Raw genomic sequence first — 14229 nt, 5'->3', positions numbered from 1 at the left:
TCAATTGAGCGAGTAAATAAAATGTAGCACAATGTTTCCTCTTTTTCCTCCTCCTTGCAAAAGCATGGAAAGCTGAGAAGGCCCAGCAGGCATTATTAGTAGTAAAGCTTATGGACAGGAATCTAGTAATGCACAATGGGGGTGGGGGGGTTAAAATAAAGCACATATCTGCAGATAGATTATTAACACTGACAAGTCAGTATGGACTATTATGATGAAACTGCACTTGGTGTCAGTTTATCATGTCTCAGGCTCTATGTAAACCCACTGAAGCTTCTGCACAAAAGACTGATCAGCATAAAATATTTACATCCATACTGGCCTTGAATAATCTGAATTAAATTGGACTGTACAGCTGTCATTCCAGCCAGAGAAAAAACAGTCTACACTTCAAAAAATAGCCCAAGGGTGCCAATTTTGTTTTCTAAGTGGAAGGCTGTTTAATGTGGGTCAATTATAAAGTATTATTAAACCAGGTGAGTGCTGCGGAGACAGGCAGCAACTGACCATTCAGTGTCCATTTCCTGAAAACATCCCCGTTTCCTTCCTTTAACATGGATCAATAACATCCTCTTACAAAGTCAGTGTATGTGTGTGTGCGTGTGTGCGTGTGTGTGTGTGTGTGTGCGTGTATGCGCGCGCGCGTGTGTCAGAAAAAGATCGTGAAAAAGGGAAAGTGTGTGTGTGTGTGTGTGTGTTTGTGTATCAACACCAGGTTAACAGTTGCACTGGCCCTCAAGTTCTGACCACTTCCTGAAGGGAAAAAAAAAACTCTACTTGACCACAGGGACACTTGCTCAAAACCAGCAGAAGCATGAGCCAAATCATTTCACTACACTACACACACAAGCACACACACACTTACAGTTACAGTCTATCTCCACTGTCTTCTGCCAAAAAACACATACTCCAGGATTTAGAAACTTAACCAACAGCCTAAAATGTTAAATTTAAACTCAAAAACACATTTAATTTTAAAACCAAGATGCTCATGTAGTCGATATTAGTGGTTTGTTTGATCCAAAAATGATTTAATGAGGGGAAAAAAGAGACATAAAATATCTTCTGTTTCCAGTGTTTTTCCAGTTTTATACTGATCTAAATGAATTAAGACACTCAAACATAAAATTTTGGCAAACTTGTAATTTTTTTAATGATTATTTTTAAAGTCACATTTAAAACAATTAAGAATTACAAACGGGTTATATATATATATATATATATATATATATATATATATATATATATATATATATATATATATATATATATATATATATATATATATATATATACTCATACATACATATATACATACATATACATACATATTATTTTTTACACATATGGACTGATTTTTTTACCCCCAGTTTTTATTATTATCATTATTATTTTAACTAATTAATTAAATTGTTGATTCATTGATTACCTACAAATTTATTGTTGTTTTTTTTAAAGGAGCTTTGGTTCCATTTCTAAATATTAATTTTAAATGTAATTATTGTGTTTTTCCCGACATTATGGGTCAAAAAATAAAAACACAATAATGAGCAACTCAAATTAAATTAAACATAAGAGGACTTTGGGGTTTTTTAAAGAAACAAACAGGAATAATTAAAGCTTCTTTAAGTTTTAAAGGCCACATGATGATCCCAAGCAGGAAGAAGTCGGTTTAATCACCTTATGATTAATTCACAACAACATCGCTGGAGCCTGTGGATGCATGGCACGGTAAGAATAAAGAGGGGAAGTTAAAAAAAAAATCGAGAAAGCACCAAACCACTGCTCCTTTCATGCACAAGCAGAGGAGAAAGAAACAGCTAAGTCAGGGTGGGTGTGTTGCCTTATATCTGTGTTGTCCCCGCCTCATATGTGACAGCTTGCAGCCGTGATGGGACCCCATGGGAGCGGGGAGCGGATTCACTAACCTGCCGGTGTCTGAGACCGACGCGCGCCTCCAATCTGGTGGTCACATGGGGTGGAAGATGAGGGGGGAGGGGGGGTGTGGGGTGTCGGTGATGATGGGAGGGGGGTTAGTTAGATTATTAGGGGCTGTCGAGGCCGTCGCACGGGGCAAACTGTTGTGCAGGATGGAGCTCAAGGCGCGCACACAATGGCATTTCACGCGTGTTAAGGTGAAAAGTGCGCACAATGGCACTTGAGGCGACTTGAAGTTTTGGCGTCACGCTGCTCGGAATATTGTGCATAATTACCAGCGACAATGAGATCATTATTATGCTCTAAATGATGACTGTTCACCCGCGAGACCAAGAAAAGAAAAGCAACTTTTAGTATGTATATATATATATATATATATATATATATATATATGATGATTGTAAAGTTGCAACTTAAGGTAAATGAAAAAAATAAAATAAAATAAGATTTTAAAAACACAAAAAGGCCCACTTCAATTGATTTGAATTGAATTGAATAAATAAATAAATAAATAAATAGGGCTGTGTTTATAAAAATGCAAACAATAATTTTAATAACTATAATAATAACTTAATAATAATAATAATAATAATAATAATAATAATAATAATGTTGGCATTGCTCTAGACTAATAGTGCAATGTCAAAACCCACCAATCGTTGTAATCGAGGTTAAACCTGAAAATCCTACAAATAAAAAAAACTAACTAAAAGTAAAATTAGTGAGAGTAAAAAAAAACTAAATCGTTGAAGGGAAGAAAACTGTATAAAAGGAATCTGTGGAGGTGGGAAACAAATCCAGTCAAAGAAAAGGAGTCGAGAAGAAAAACAGCGAGCCGCCCCACATAATAACCCCATTATAAGCCTCATCAATGATGTAATGAAAGCAAACAGTGTGAAAATTGCCTGTAAACAGTTGGATCTGAGTCTCCTGATGAATTCAGTGTCTCTTTTATCAAAGTGAGGATGAGCCAGGATGGGGGAGTCAGGGTGGGAGGCAGAGAGAGAGAGGGGGGGGGGGGGGGGGGGAGCGAGAGAGAGTGGGCGTGTGGGGAGGTCCACTTCCAGCTCCCCTCAACCAATGAAGGCTTGTCACAGGGGACTCACGTGGACGAGGCGCTCTTAAAACCTAGCTCCTGACTTTTCCTCAAGTTCAATTTTTTGGGATTCCCTCCCACCCCAACCACATCTCGTCAATTTACTTGCCAGATGTGACTGTTTAACCCAGTTTATCGTAGCTTTTTTTTATTTTTGCTTTTGCGTTGCGCATCTCATCGTCCTGCGTCCTCCGCTTCTTCCTCTTTTGCTGCTCTCTTTTCCTGCAGCAGCTCTCGGACGCTTCTCTCTCACACTCTACTGGGTTTCTTTTTTAAAAGATTTGTTTATTTATTAAAGGTTTGCCCGACCCCCTTGAAGGAATGCGAGCAGTTTGCCTCTGTCTTCCGCAAAGCCTCATGACCAGCTGCCCTGAAAACTGTCCCCCGGTCCCATCTCGGGGTTGACGCTGTCCCTGTCCATGGTGCTGAACAGCTTTTTCCCGAAGACGCCGTTGAGCTGCGGCTGCTGCTCCACAAATCCTCCGTATTTCTGGGTATTTTCGGGTACTGCAGGTGAGATGTCAGCAATGATCGCTTCATCTACCCGGAGAGGCTTCTGAACTCAAAACAGAAGGAGTTGATCCCGAAGGAAGCCAAACGAATCGATTGTGACTCCTACGGTTGATTTCAGAGAGACTCCTTCGACTCTCACGCGCTCTCTTTCTCTTTTATTTTTTTAGACTTTTCCGAAAGACGAACATTGGAATCATGGACCATTCGTGTAACTCATCTTAGCGTGGAAATATCTGGCCTAAAAATAACGACAAGCCGGCTGGGGGCGGGGGGACTGGAAGTAGCGGGTGAATTATCTTCATTTGTAGCATATCCAAAAATATTTGTGTTGATGCCGGAAAGGGGTCACTTCTATTCTGGATCAGCTGAGACTAAAACAACCCCTTCTGCCCTAAAATAAAAACTTGTCCTGAATACCAAATGTCAGTTTGAGGAGGTCTCATCAAGACAATGGAGGCGTCCGCCAATGGGTCCAGTTTTGGCATCGACTCTCTGCTGTCCCACAGGCCTGGGAGTCCGGTGTCCAAAGGGGACAGTCTGGTGGGAGAGTGCCGCTCCCCTCTGGAGTTCAGCCCCAGATCAGACGTGGAGAGCGGCTGTTCGTCGCCTCCGTCGCCGAGGAGGGAGTGCGTGGATGAGGTAGCCCAGAGGCAGGGTCACGGCGTCGGCCTACCACCGCACCTGCAACACGCGCAGATATCTGCTGGGTCGCAGCAGAGGACCGTGACCTCGTCGTTTCTCATCAGAGATATTCTCGCGGACTGTAAGCCTCTGGCTGCCTGCGCTCCTTACTCCAGCAATGGACAGCCGACTCAGGAGGCGGGGAGGCTGGCCTCGAAGATCGCGGACGACTTTATGGAGAAAATCCACAGCAACTCATCGTCAGACAGTGAATATAAAGGTAAGGGTGCCACACTGACTGCCTACTCTACAGAGGAGAATGGAGGCAAGCCTGCTGTACGTCATAATACATATTTGGCTCAAAACAAACAAACAAACAAACAAACAAACAAACACACAAACAGACACACAAACAAGACAACATCAAAAAAAAAAAAAAAAAAAAAAAACTTTTGGTAGTTAAAAATTCCACTGAATGAGTTTTTCAAATCTATATTTTAACACTTTAAAACCTTTACTTATTTCTTTATTCAGTTATTTATCTTGATTGATGTTTATGTTTGATTTATTGTTCTTCGCTTTTTATTTTGCATACGATAGTCATAAATAAAGTAAAAGGGTCATGTAAAGGTCTGGCACAAAATGTGTAAGCTAGTGTAATGTGGAAGAATATAGAGCATAAAGTTGGAACAACAACAGATCAGCTTTTCAAAATAAAGGCTAATTTGGATATTTTGGAGTGTTGACTGGTGATTAAAAATAAAATAAAAGTTCCGTTTTTAACGTCTTAAATTATTTCATGATAATCAATCTTTTTACTATAAAAACAAAAATCGAGGCATCTATTTTCTAATAAAATATGCAGACACAGGTGATCATACAAACATACTGCTCTTATGTGATTAGTAGCAGGTCACCGGAACGATGACCAACGATAAGCAAAATATCGACGTGGAAATGAGTCGCGATTGGTTACCTCTGGATGGTGACAGACCAGAGCCTTTTATCAAGTTATTATAAATAAAAAACAAGACAAAACAAAAACGGCTGCCTGCCTGTACACGCAAACACGCGGGGTCCGCTTCAAGCTCTGCGTTAAGCAGAATATCCGTAAAGCATCTGTTGATGTCAGTGAGGCACGAATGGTAGAGATGACAGGGTCGCCTCCAGATAAATGCCATCAAGGGCCTCTCTGTTTCCAATCATGTCAGCCATAACAGACGTGCCACCTCCACTGACAGTTTAATGAAGCAGTGCCTGGAAAGAACTCCACCGCTGTGGGCTACAACAGGAAATACAAACAAAATCACACTTAATACACCTACAAACTATTATTATTATTATTATGATTATTATTATTATTATTATTATTATTATTATTATTATTATTATTATTATGTTTTCTCGCAAGCTATTCATTTAAACGTAAAGTCACTGATTTCTTCAACATTTTCCGCCCGTGCGCTCACGTGCATCACAGAGTGGATGCGACGCGCTGATTGATTGAAGAAGCCGCGGGTCCCACGCGCGGCTCCCGCCACGGTAACTTTGATTTCCACGAATCCGCCTTCTGTAATATATCAGGGATTTGATGCAATTTGTCCCCGGCGCTAATCAGATTTGTAACCGCGCCCGGCCGCCCAGCTCTTGATTTCCACTCATGTCCACGGTGCTGTGAAGTTTCTCCGGTCGCGGTTGAAAGGCTCGTCCTTTCCCTTGTGGCTCAATTAGGCGGATTATTGTGCTTCTTGAGACGACTCAACTATTCAAGTACCAAGATCTCTCGCCTTACTCGCTTCTATTGTTTTCTTCTTCTTTCTCTTCTTCTTCTATTTTATTTTATATTTTTTTAACTATCAGAGAATTAACTATAAGGACTACATATCAATGCTCGTCCTGACACGACACCACGTGTACAAAGAACAAAGGCTGTGGATCTGCTAACAGGAAAATATCAAATTGGAAGGGTGAATATTGGAATAGCTTTTCATAACAATTTAAGGCCAAATCAAACAGCTCCATAAGCCTATAGGCGCAGTTTCCAGTGGCGCGATTTCACTCGAAAATGACAGCTCTTCTAAAACGTAGATACAACTCATCGCTGGTTAAAAAATAAATTATAAAATATTTTCACATTAGAAATGTTTTTAAAATTGATTTTTTTATATCTGCAGATTAAACGGTGCACTTTGGAGCCCGCAGAAAGTGATTTTGTGTTGTGTTCATTTAAAAATGAAACTTTAAAAACAAAACAAGGCCTTCTGGTCAAAAGTTCGGCTTAATACACACACACACACACACACACACACACACACACACACACACACACACACACACACACACACACACACACACACACACAAACATATATGTATATATGTATATATCTGTATAGATATAGATATGTATTTTATTTCCAATCAAAATTTTCCAAAATAAGTTTTTGCTTCTTTTACACACAAAAAACAGAAAAATGTTGACAAATCCTTAAAGTCAAATTAATTTTTCTGTATTTTTGTGGTTTTCGTCTTCAAATCCTACATTAGGTAAGCGCAACGTAACAGGGCAAACCATTTATTCTGTTTGTGTTTACTGATAGTTGTTTGCCCTGTAGGACAGTCGTGCACAGATTTATTAGCCCCCTCTTCTTGTGGAGGCTGCACGCAAAAAATTTCTACTGTGTGCCGTGGGAGAGGCCTTAACTGGTTTCACTCTGTTTCTGTCAACCAGTGAAAGAGGAGGGAGACAGAGAGATCTCAAGCAGCAGAGACAGCCCTCAGGTCCGGCTGAAGAAGCCCAGGAAGGCCCGGACAGCCTTCACAGACCACCAGCTGGCCCAACTGGAGCGCAGTTTCGAGCGGCAGAAGTACCTGAGCGTCCAGGACCGCATGGAGCTGGCGGCCTCCCTCAACCTCACCGACACGCAGGTCAAGACCTGGTACCAGAACCGGAGGTAAAGACGCTGCTGTTTTCTAAAAGGGAGGGGGGTGGGGGTTAATCTCGTTTCTCACGGCCGACTCATGACCCGGGACGCCATGTTTTCCAACTGAAGGTGGCAAGATTTCACCTCATATCTGAGTGAATGCGGGACGACAACGAACCATTAACTTCGATTAGTGATCAGCCTGCCTTTTTCTATTAATTGATTTATTGTGTGGTCCATAAAATGTTAGAATAACTAAATATATCTGACATCTGATCCCAAATCATAAAAACAGCATTCACGTTTGAAGTAGAGGGACAAATTGCTTTATTATTTTTTTTATTTTTTTGTTGTTGTTCTTCTTCTTATTAGATAAAAATTTCAGCTCTAACTTGTATACATCTACGGGAGCACTTACTGACTGGCAGCACTTCTGTGGATTAGTGCTGGATATTTGTATTTTATATACTCTTAAGAAACAATTAAAAGGGCATCACATAATGGAGACGTGTCACTTGACCTCAAAAATATATATTTTCTATATCAGCTTTTCAAATACATTAGCAAAGCTGCACAGGAAACAAATGTAAAATAAATAAAAATACTTTTGGGTTCAGATAACTTTATTTATCTGCAGTCTGTCTCTGAGGCAGCTAAATGACATAAATAAATATAAAAACAACACTTTGGACTATGAATAATGTATCATTGCATGTGTGCATATTAATAATTCAAACAAACTACTATATCTACTCAATTATCTTTAGTATGAATTATTCACCTGCATGGAGTGCACACTGGCAACCTAACAGACATCGCTGGGTGTGAATACATGTGGCAGGTTGGAGATTTTAGTGATTTTAGAAAGAAAAAAAACCTCACTTGAATGTTAATTGGATTCCAGGTAAACAGATGGGAGATATTTTGGTGTGTCAAACACGAGACACGTATTCAGATATACATATGCTCCACACTTAAAAAAAAAGAAGCTAAAACCTAAAAACATCTTTTATCTCTTCCAGGACAAAGTGGAAGAGGCAGACGGCGGTAGGACTCGAGCTTCTGGCCGAAGCTGGAAACTACTCCGCCCTGCAGAGGATGTTCCCGTCCCCGTACTTCTACCCGCAGAGCCTGGTGTCCAACCTGGACCCCGGAGCTGCCCTCTATCTGTACAGAGGCCCATCGGCGCCCCCGCCGGCCCTGCAGAGACCCCTGGTTCCTCGGATCCTGCTCCACGGCCTGCAGGGGGCCAGCGAGCCGCCACCTCCTCCGCCTCCCCTGCCTCCTATGAGCGGCGTGCTTCCCCGGCCAGCTCAGCAGCGGTGAGCGGGCCCCTGCAGATATTATTTTTCCTTATTTTTATTATTATTATTATTTTTTGGTTTTTCCTTCGCCGATCCTGGCAGCTTGGGACTCGTTAGAATAAACGAAACAAAGACAGAAAGAGTTTTAAAAAAACAAACCCCGAAGAAAACTAAGACTAAAACAAACTGTTCGGCCTTTAAATGGTGAAAACTGATCCACGATGAACCCAGACGGACGGACCTTTGTGACTGAGACCCCCGCTGCCTGTATGGAAGTTTTTTTTCTTTTTCTTTGTGTCTTTGGGGGCAGGAACTTTATTTATAACTTATTTATTTTTCAATATGAATCAAAGCATCTAAGTTATGTATTTATTTGAACCCAATTACAGTATTCAGTGTTTTTCTCAAAAAACAGATACACTGCATTTGTCGGTGGCACTTTGACCTTCATTCCAATGCTAATTAGACCTTTATTATTATTATTATTATTATTATTATTATTATTATTATTATTATTAAAAAGGTGGAAACGAACAACCACCCCTGTAATCTGAATAATAGCTTATTTGAAGAGCTAACGGAACAATGAAGGGATTTTCTTTCTATTTTCGTTGATTTTCTAGATTGTCATTGATTTTTCTTTACACGTGAAGCCGTCATGAACCTGTAAATAAGAATATTTTGCATTTTAACCTAAAAAGACTGATTTTAAAAGAAAACTTTTCCCGTTTGTTTGATCTGTTACTGCGTCTCTTTCAGACCACGGTGATCCAGTATAACATAATCGGCTAGATTAGCCATCAGAAATTATACAGAAAAAAAAACACACAAAAAAAACAAAAACACATATTGTCTGAGAAAGGATGGACTACCTGCCCGGACCCACGTGTAGGCACATATACAGGAGAGATATGGAAAGAAAAGAAAGAAATCTATAAAAGTCTTTTTCTTGTTCTTAGTTGAAGTTTTTAGCTGAGTAAAGTTGTCAAGTAATTTATTTAAAAGCTGTTTGATCCCCGCAGAGGGGAAGGCAATCACCTCAGTGATTATTCATTTTGTATTTTTTTCGATAAATGATTGGACTCGGGTCCGCATACAGGTGTAACCGCCTGTTGATTTGCTATAGATGTATTTGAACATTGTGGATTACTTATGTTACTTCATATGAAACCCGTGATAACCCTTAATTGTTAATACTCTCCTTTGGTGAAAAAAATGTATATTGCAGATATCAAACTTGTGGAGTGGTTCTCGTATATCTCCTGGATCGTTTTTAATTATATATTTTTTAATTATTATTATTATTATTATTATTATTATTATTATTATTATTAATAATAATAATAATAACAATTTCGTTCCTCTAGCTTTCCCCCAAATTATCTCCCCAATTTCGTGAAGTTCTTTTTTTCTTCTTTTTCTTTTTTCTGGTGAAATTCACAGCAAAAGTTGGACAGAAAAAAAGGGGGGATTTGATGTAAAAGAGAATTACTTTTATAAATGTGGAAATAAAAGTCTTTCATTTAATCAAGTGGCTGCTTGAGTGTGTGACGGGAGGGCTTTTCAGGTGGAATCAACACGTGGACGCGGGGCATCACGCAGAAGAAGCTACACGAGGTGGACAAAAACAGCAGCAACACTTGGTGCAGTCTGATGCAGCCATGAAGCTCTGATTTTTTGGGGGATCGTGTTGTGCTGAATTAGCTTCTTTTTTTGGGGGGGGGGGGGGGGGGGGGTACTCTTTATTTCGGATTGCGCTGTGTACACATGCGCCGTTTTTTTGTTTGTTTGTTTTTAAAAAAAAAACGTATTACCCGCTTACATAGCAAAAAGTATCTTTAAACAAATACAGCTTATTTAAACAGCAAAAAAATTATTTTGACTATTTTTTTTTAATTTGGCATTTTTAAAAAAACGAAAATAGAAATCTGGATATTAGCAAATTAAAATAATCATAGAAGAAGAAGAATTTTGTATGAGCAGTATGAAGGTATGAGCAGAGTCCTGTTTGATGTTTAGCGAAACGTCAGTGGGATTTATTAAAAAGACATTTTAAGGAATGTCAGTGTTATTGAGCAAAAGTTGGGGAGATGCATCCTGCTGCTTTAAATCACTTTACATGAAGAAGTTATAGGAAAAAACTGTCTATCCCTCCTCTGTTTGGTTTGGTGGTGTTGATTTTAATTAATGGAAAGGTGGACAGTTGTCACTTTTTCTAATCTTTAAAAAAAAAAAAGCAGACGTCTCTGGAAATGTTAGTGCGGTTTTTTCCACTTAATATTATTATTAGTTGCGCTCATCGGGTGTTTCGTTTCCTTTTTTGACAGCAAAGGGCTTTACAGATAATTAAACAAAAGGAACAAAAGCGCACGCGGACAGTGCACACACATACACACACACACACACATTCAAAAGTGCAATCAAAGATCAATTCCAGCTAATGTCTTTAAAGGAGGGCCAACAAAGCAGAAGGGTATTCTGTCCAAAATGGAGCCCCTGTCTCCTGCCATCCTCCCTCCCTTCCTCCCTCTCGCTTTCTCTCTCTCATTCCCACTTTTCTAAATTAACAGCAGCGACTCCAATTCGTTTTCCATAAACAATGCAGGAGATGAAATATTAATGTCATGTGCGCAATTGTTTAAGTGCCTTAAATGATCCCCATTTGGAAATTGATTGTTTCCATCCTTCTTTTTTCCTTGAGGGTGCTGGATGCGCGCTCCTCTGCCAAACGGCTCCAACAGCTGGTGACCGGGCTGGAGCTGACTGCAGACCGGGGATCAGCGTGGGGACAGCTGGTCAGCGGCTCCACCACAACTACCACCACAACCCCTCCCTTCATCCTTACAAATTTCAATCAGCCACCCATGCACCAACCCCACTCTCATCCTCCAAGTCTGTGTGGACCCAAGTTATTCGGCCATGGCGCTTTGGGGGTTAAAGGAGTTCAGGCTGACGGACACGACTTGGCATGTAGGATGTTAACGATTAGACAAAAGACTTTAATAGGTTTTAATTGAAAGTCGATAATGGGTTTGATAGCCAGCTCCCCCTGCTGTCCTCCACGCAAGGCACCTGTTATCTGGGGGCTCCACTTAGTGGCTGACCATGCCGTGAAATATCAGACTGACGGCCCGATAACGTGCGCTTTCATGATGCGTAAAATTGCATTAAAAATACAGTTAGCCGGCCCGGCGGGTTTTGACGACTAGGAAAGTGAAGAGAAGGAGAAAAAAATCACCTCCCAACTTGCCAAAAGATCATTAGTCCCATCACAAGGATCCGTGACCGATTCAGTTAACAACGAGACATTTTTGGGGGGGAGGGAAAAAAAGGTGGGGGGGGGGGGGGGGGTATACTTGCAAAGTGCACAGCTGATTATATAAGCAAAAGCCCCCGTGTGTCTTGTTGGATGACTCGGAGATTTTTTGTTCTATTCTTTGCATGTGAAAGGCTGGTGGTAAATCCCCCGGCTCTTACCGTGGATTGTCCCGGGCTCAGGGTTAATGAAGTGCGGATGGAGTCTCGTTGAGCTCCCGACTGACATTAAAAAAAAAAAAAAAAAAAAAAAAAAAAGGCTTAAACCCAAAAGATCAGTGACTCTGCCTAATCCCACGGACCCCACTAATAATATTAATTCAAAAGAAAAAAAAGTAAAGAAAAGAAACCATCAACCTTTTGATGAAATTAAGAGACAATCAAAGCGTAATTTGCATTATGCTCGTAATGTGAAAGCTTTTATATTTCCTTTTATTTCTTTCAGTGGACCAATGAGGCACATGTGCAGCTTGCAGTAAGACTGTTGCGATGCACTGCCAGCGTTTTGTTTTTTTAAAAAAGAAAAAAAAAATCCGCGAGGGAAGATGAAAAATAGATCAATTAAAATGTTCAAGAAACGCATGGCCTAATTTGCCGTGTTTCCCCCCCTCGAACAATAGCCATAAAAGAAAAGCTCTAATTTTACAGTTTCGTGCGCACAAGCGAAATGTGCTTTCATTTGGGCCATTATATCTGCGCTCAGTCAGATAAGAAATTATATCAATTTATCCCCACATCCCTAAAGTCTCCATCCCACATGCTATGTGCATTTGGGTCATTTTGGAATAACGTTTGAAGCCATCATAGCACACAAGTGTTTCAAAACAAAGCAAAATCGCTTTATTACACACAGATCCTCATGTGTGTAATAATCCAAACACAGTGTTTGACTTTGGTTGTTAAAAACAAAGAATGTTAAAGATTTTTCTGCCAGTTTTTCCACAAAGGGTGGTGTTTTAAACCTGTTCTTTGGAACATAAAAGAGAAATTAGAAATCTAAAAATATATATTTGTATCTCTCCAAAAACATGGCAAACTAGTCTATTATATAAAAATATAAAAGACTCATAATGCTTTAGTCTTCACAGCAAAAATATAAATGAACCAAAGCTTGACGCAGGGATCTTTTATGTGTGTTGCTTCAGTATAAAAAGCAAGCAAAACGAGGCACACTTTAGCCTGAACTAGTCCTCGCTTCCATGCAGAGTCACCCACGACTTCATTCACTCCACTAAAATTTCCTTTGGCCCAATAGCTGAAGAGAAAGGAGAGGTTATCTTTAAAATAATCTGACACAGCAATGAACAGAGACGCTTAAAAAGATGAAGAACATGATGAAGTATCAGTAAGTGTAAAGAGGGAGTGAGAAAGAGTAAAAGGAGAGCAGCAGCCTCCCAGTTAGAGATCCGCTCCTTGCCTGGACGTACAGAGGGCCGTGAGGAGGAATGAAAGCCTCGTGGAGTGGAGGGGAGATAACCCCACTAATCATTTCCCCAATATGACTGCGGAGAACTACAAACTTGGGTCAGGGGCGCGGGGATTGACATCCCAATCTCAGCAAATAATGAAAGCTTTCCTCTCGGATCACAAGGAGGGTTAGGGAGGAAGACAGGAGAGGAGAACTGGGGGATCGACTCAGTGAAGACGCACACACAGTCTACAGTTGAAACATCTAATTTCTGTATTTTCTTCCACTGGACTGCAGAGGAGAAAGAATATCTCACACATGCCAATATGTTGACTGAAACTGGCATATGTTGTAGTTTTAGGACGATACATTCTGGCATTGTTAAAACCACCAAGAACTTCAGTACCACTGATAAAAACTGACTGAAAGTGTATTTAAAAAACCTTCCTTCTCTATTTTTTTTTCACTAAAATTGGATGAAGCTTAGAAAATAAGTTAAAGATACAGAAATTTATTGATCCAGCAATAGGCTAATATCAGCCAGTTAGCATACAGGATGATGTTTAATGTTGCGAAGCATCAATTTCGCAATCACTATACACCAGGAACTCCAAATCTTGTCTTCCAAATCTAGTATGAAAAAAGGGGGAGAGACTTTTTAGACGTCCTTGTTTCGTTGTCAAAAAAAAAAGAGATAAATAGCAACAAAGCTGTATCCACATTAGGTATCAGCTAAATTGTCATTTTAAACATCGTCATTGGTATCAGCCAAAGATTTCAGTCGTTAAAGCAACAGTAATGCAAACATTTTGGATCGTGTTATTTGAGTTAGGTCAGCAAAAGTTTCTTATTAATTAGTCTGGTGAAGGCTACCTAGCTTGCTAGCCAGCTATTAGTCCTAAAGTATGGTAATCAAAACGCAAGCTAATGTTTTACTAAAGTACTGCTGGTAAGAGATCAATAAATTGCCTTGTTTCCAGCATTATTATAATAGCTAAATTACCATTATTTGATAGTGTTACATATCCTTCACTGGTTAGTCAGCAAAACAAACAAAAACAAAACAAAAAGGTCGCTAACACACAAAAAATGGTTTCGTGTGATGTACAAA

At 39.9% G+C, this 14229-nt stretch overlaps 1 protein-coding gene across 1 annotated transcript; it reads left to right on the top strand.

The window, feature by feature from the left end:
* The first annotated feature begins 3997 nt into the window (after nt 1-3997).
* Nucleotides 3998-11412, top strand: barhl1b (BarH-like homeobox 1b). Its single transcript, XM_085358030.1, has 4 exons — nt 3998-4448; nt 6899-7121; nt 8114-8413; nt 11097-11412. The coding sequence occupies exons 1-4, from the start codon at nt 3998-4000 to the stop codon at nt 11410-11412; spliced, it is 1290 nt and encodes a 429-aa protein (XP_085214156.1).
* The last annotated feature ends 2817 nt before the right edge of the window (nt 11413-14229 follow it).

This window comes from Diplotaxodon limnothrissa, linkage group LG7 (genome assembly GCF_057381915.1).
Source record: "Diplotaxodon limnothrissa isolate DT_005_m linkage group LG7, D_limnothrissa_male_GT1.1, whole genome shotgun sequence".
In the NCBI taxonomy this organism is placed as follows: domain Eukaryota; kingdom Metazoa; phylum Chordata; class Actinopteri; order Cichliformes; family Cichlidae; genus Diplotaxodon; species Diplotaxodon limnothrissa.
This window is presented reverse-complemented; position numbering and strand designations above follow the sequence as displayed.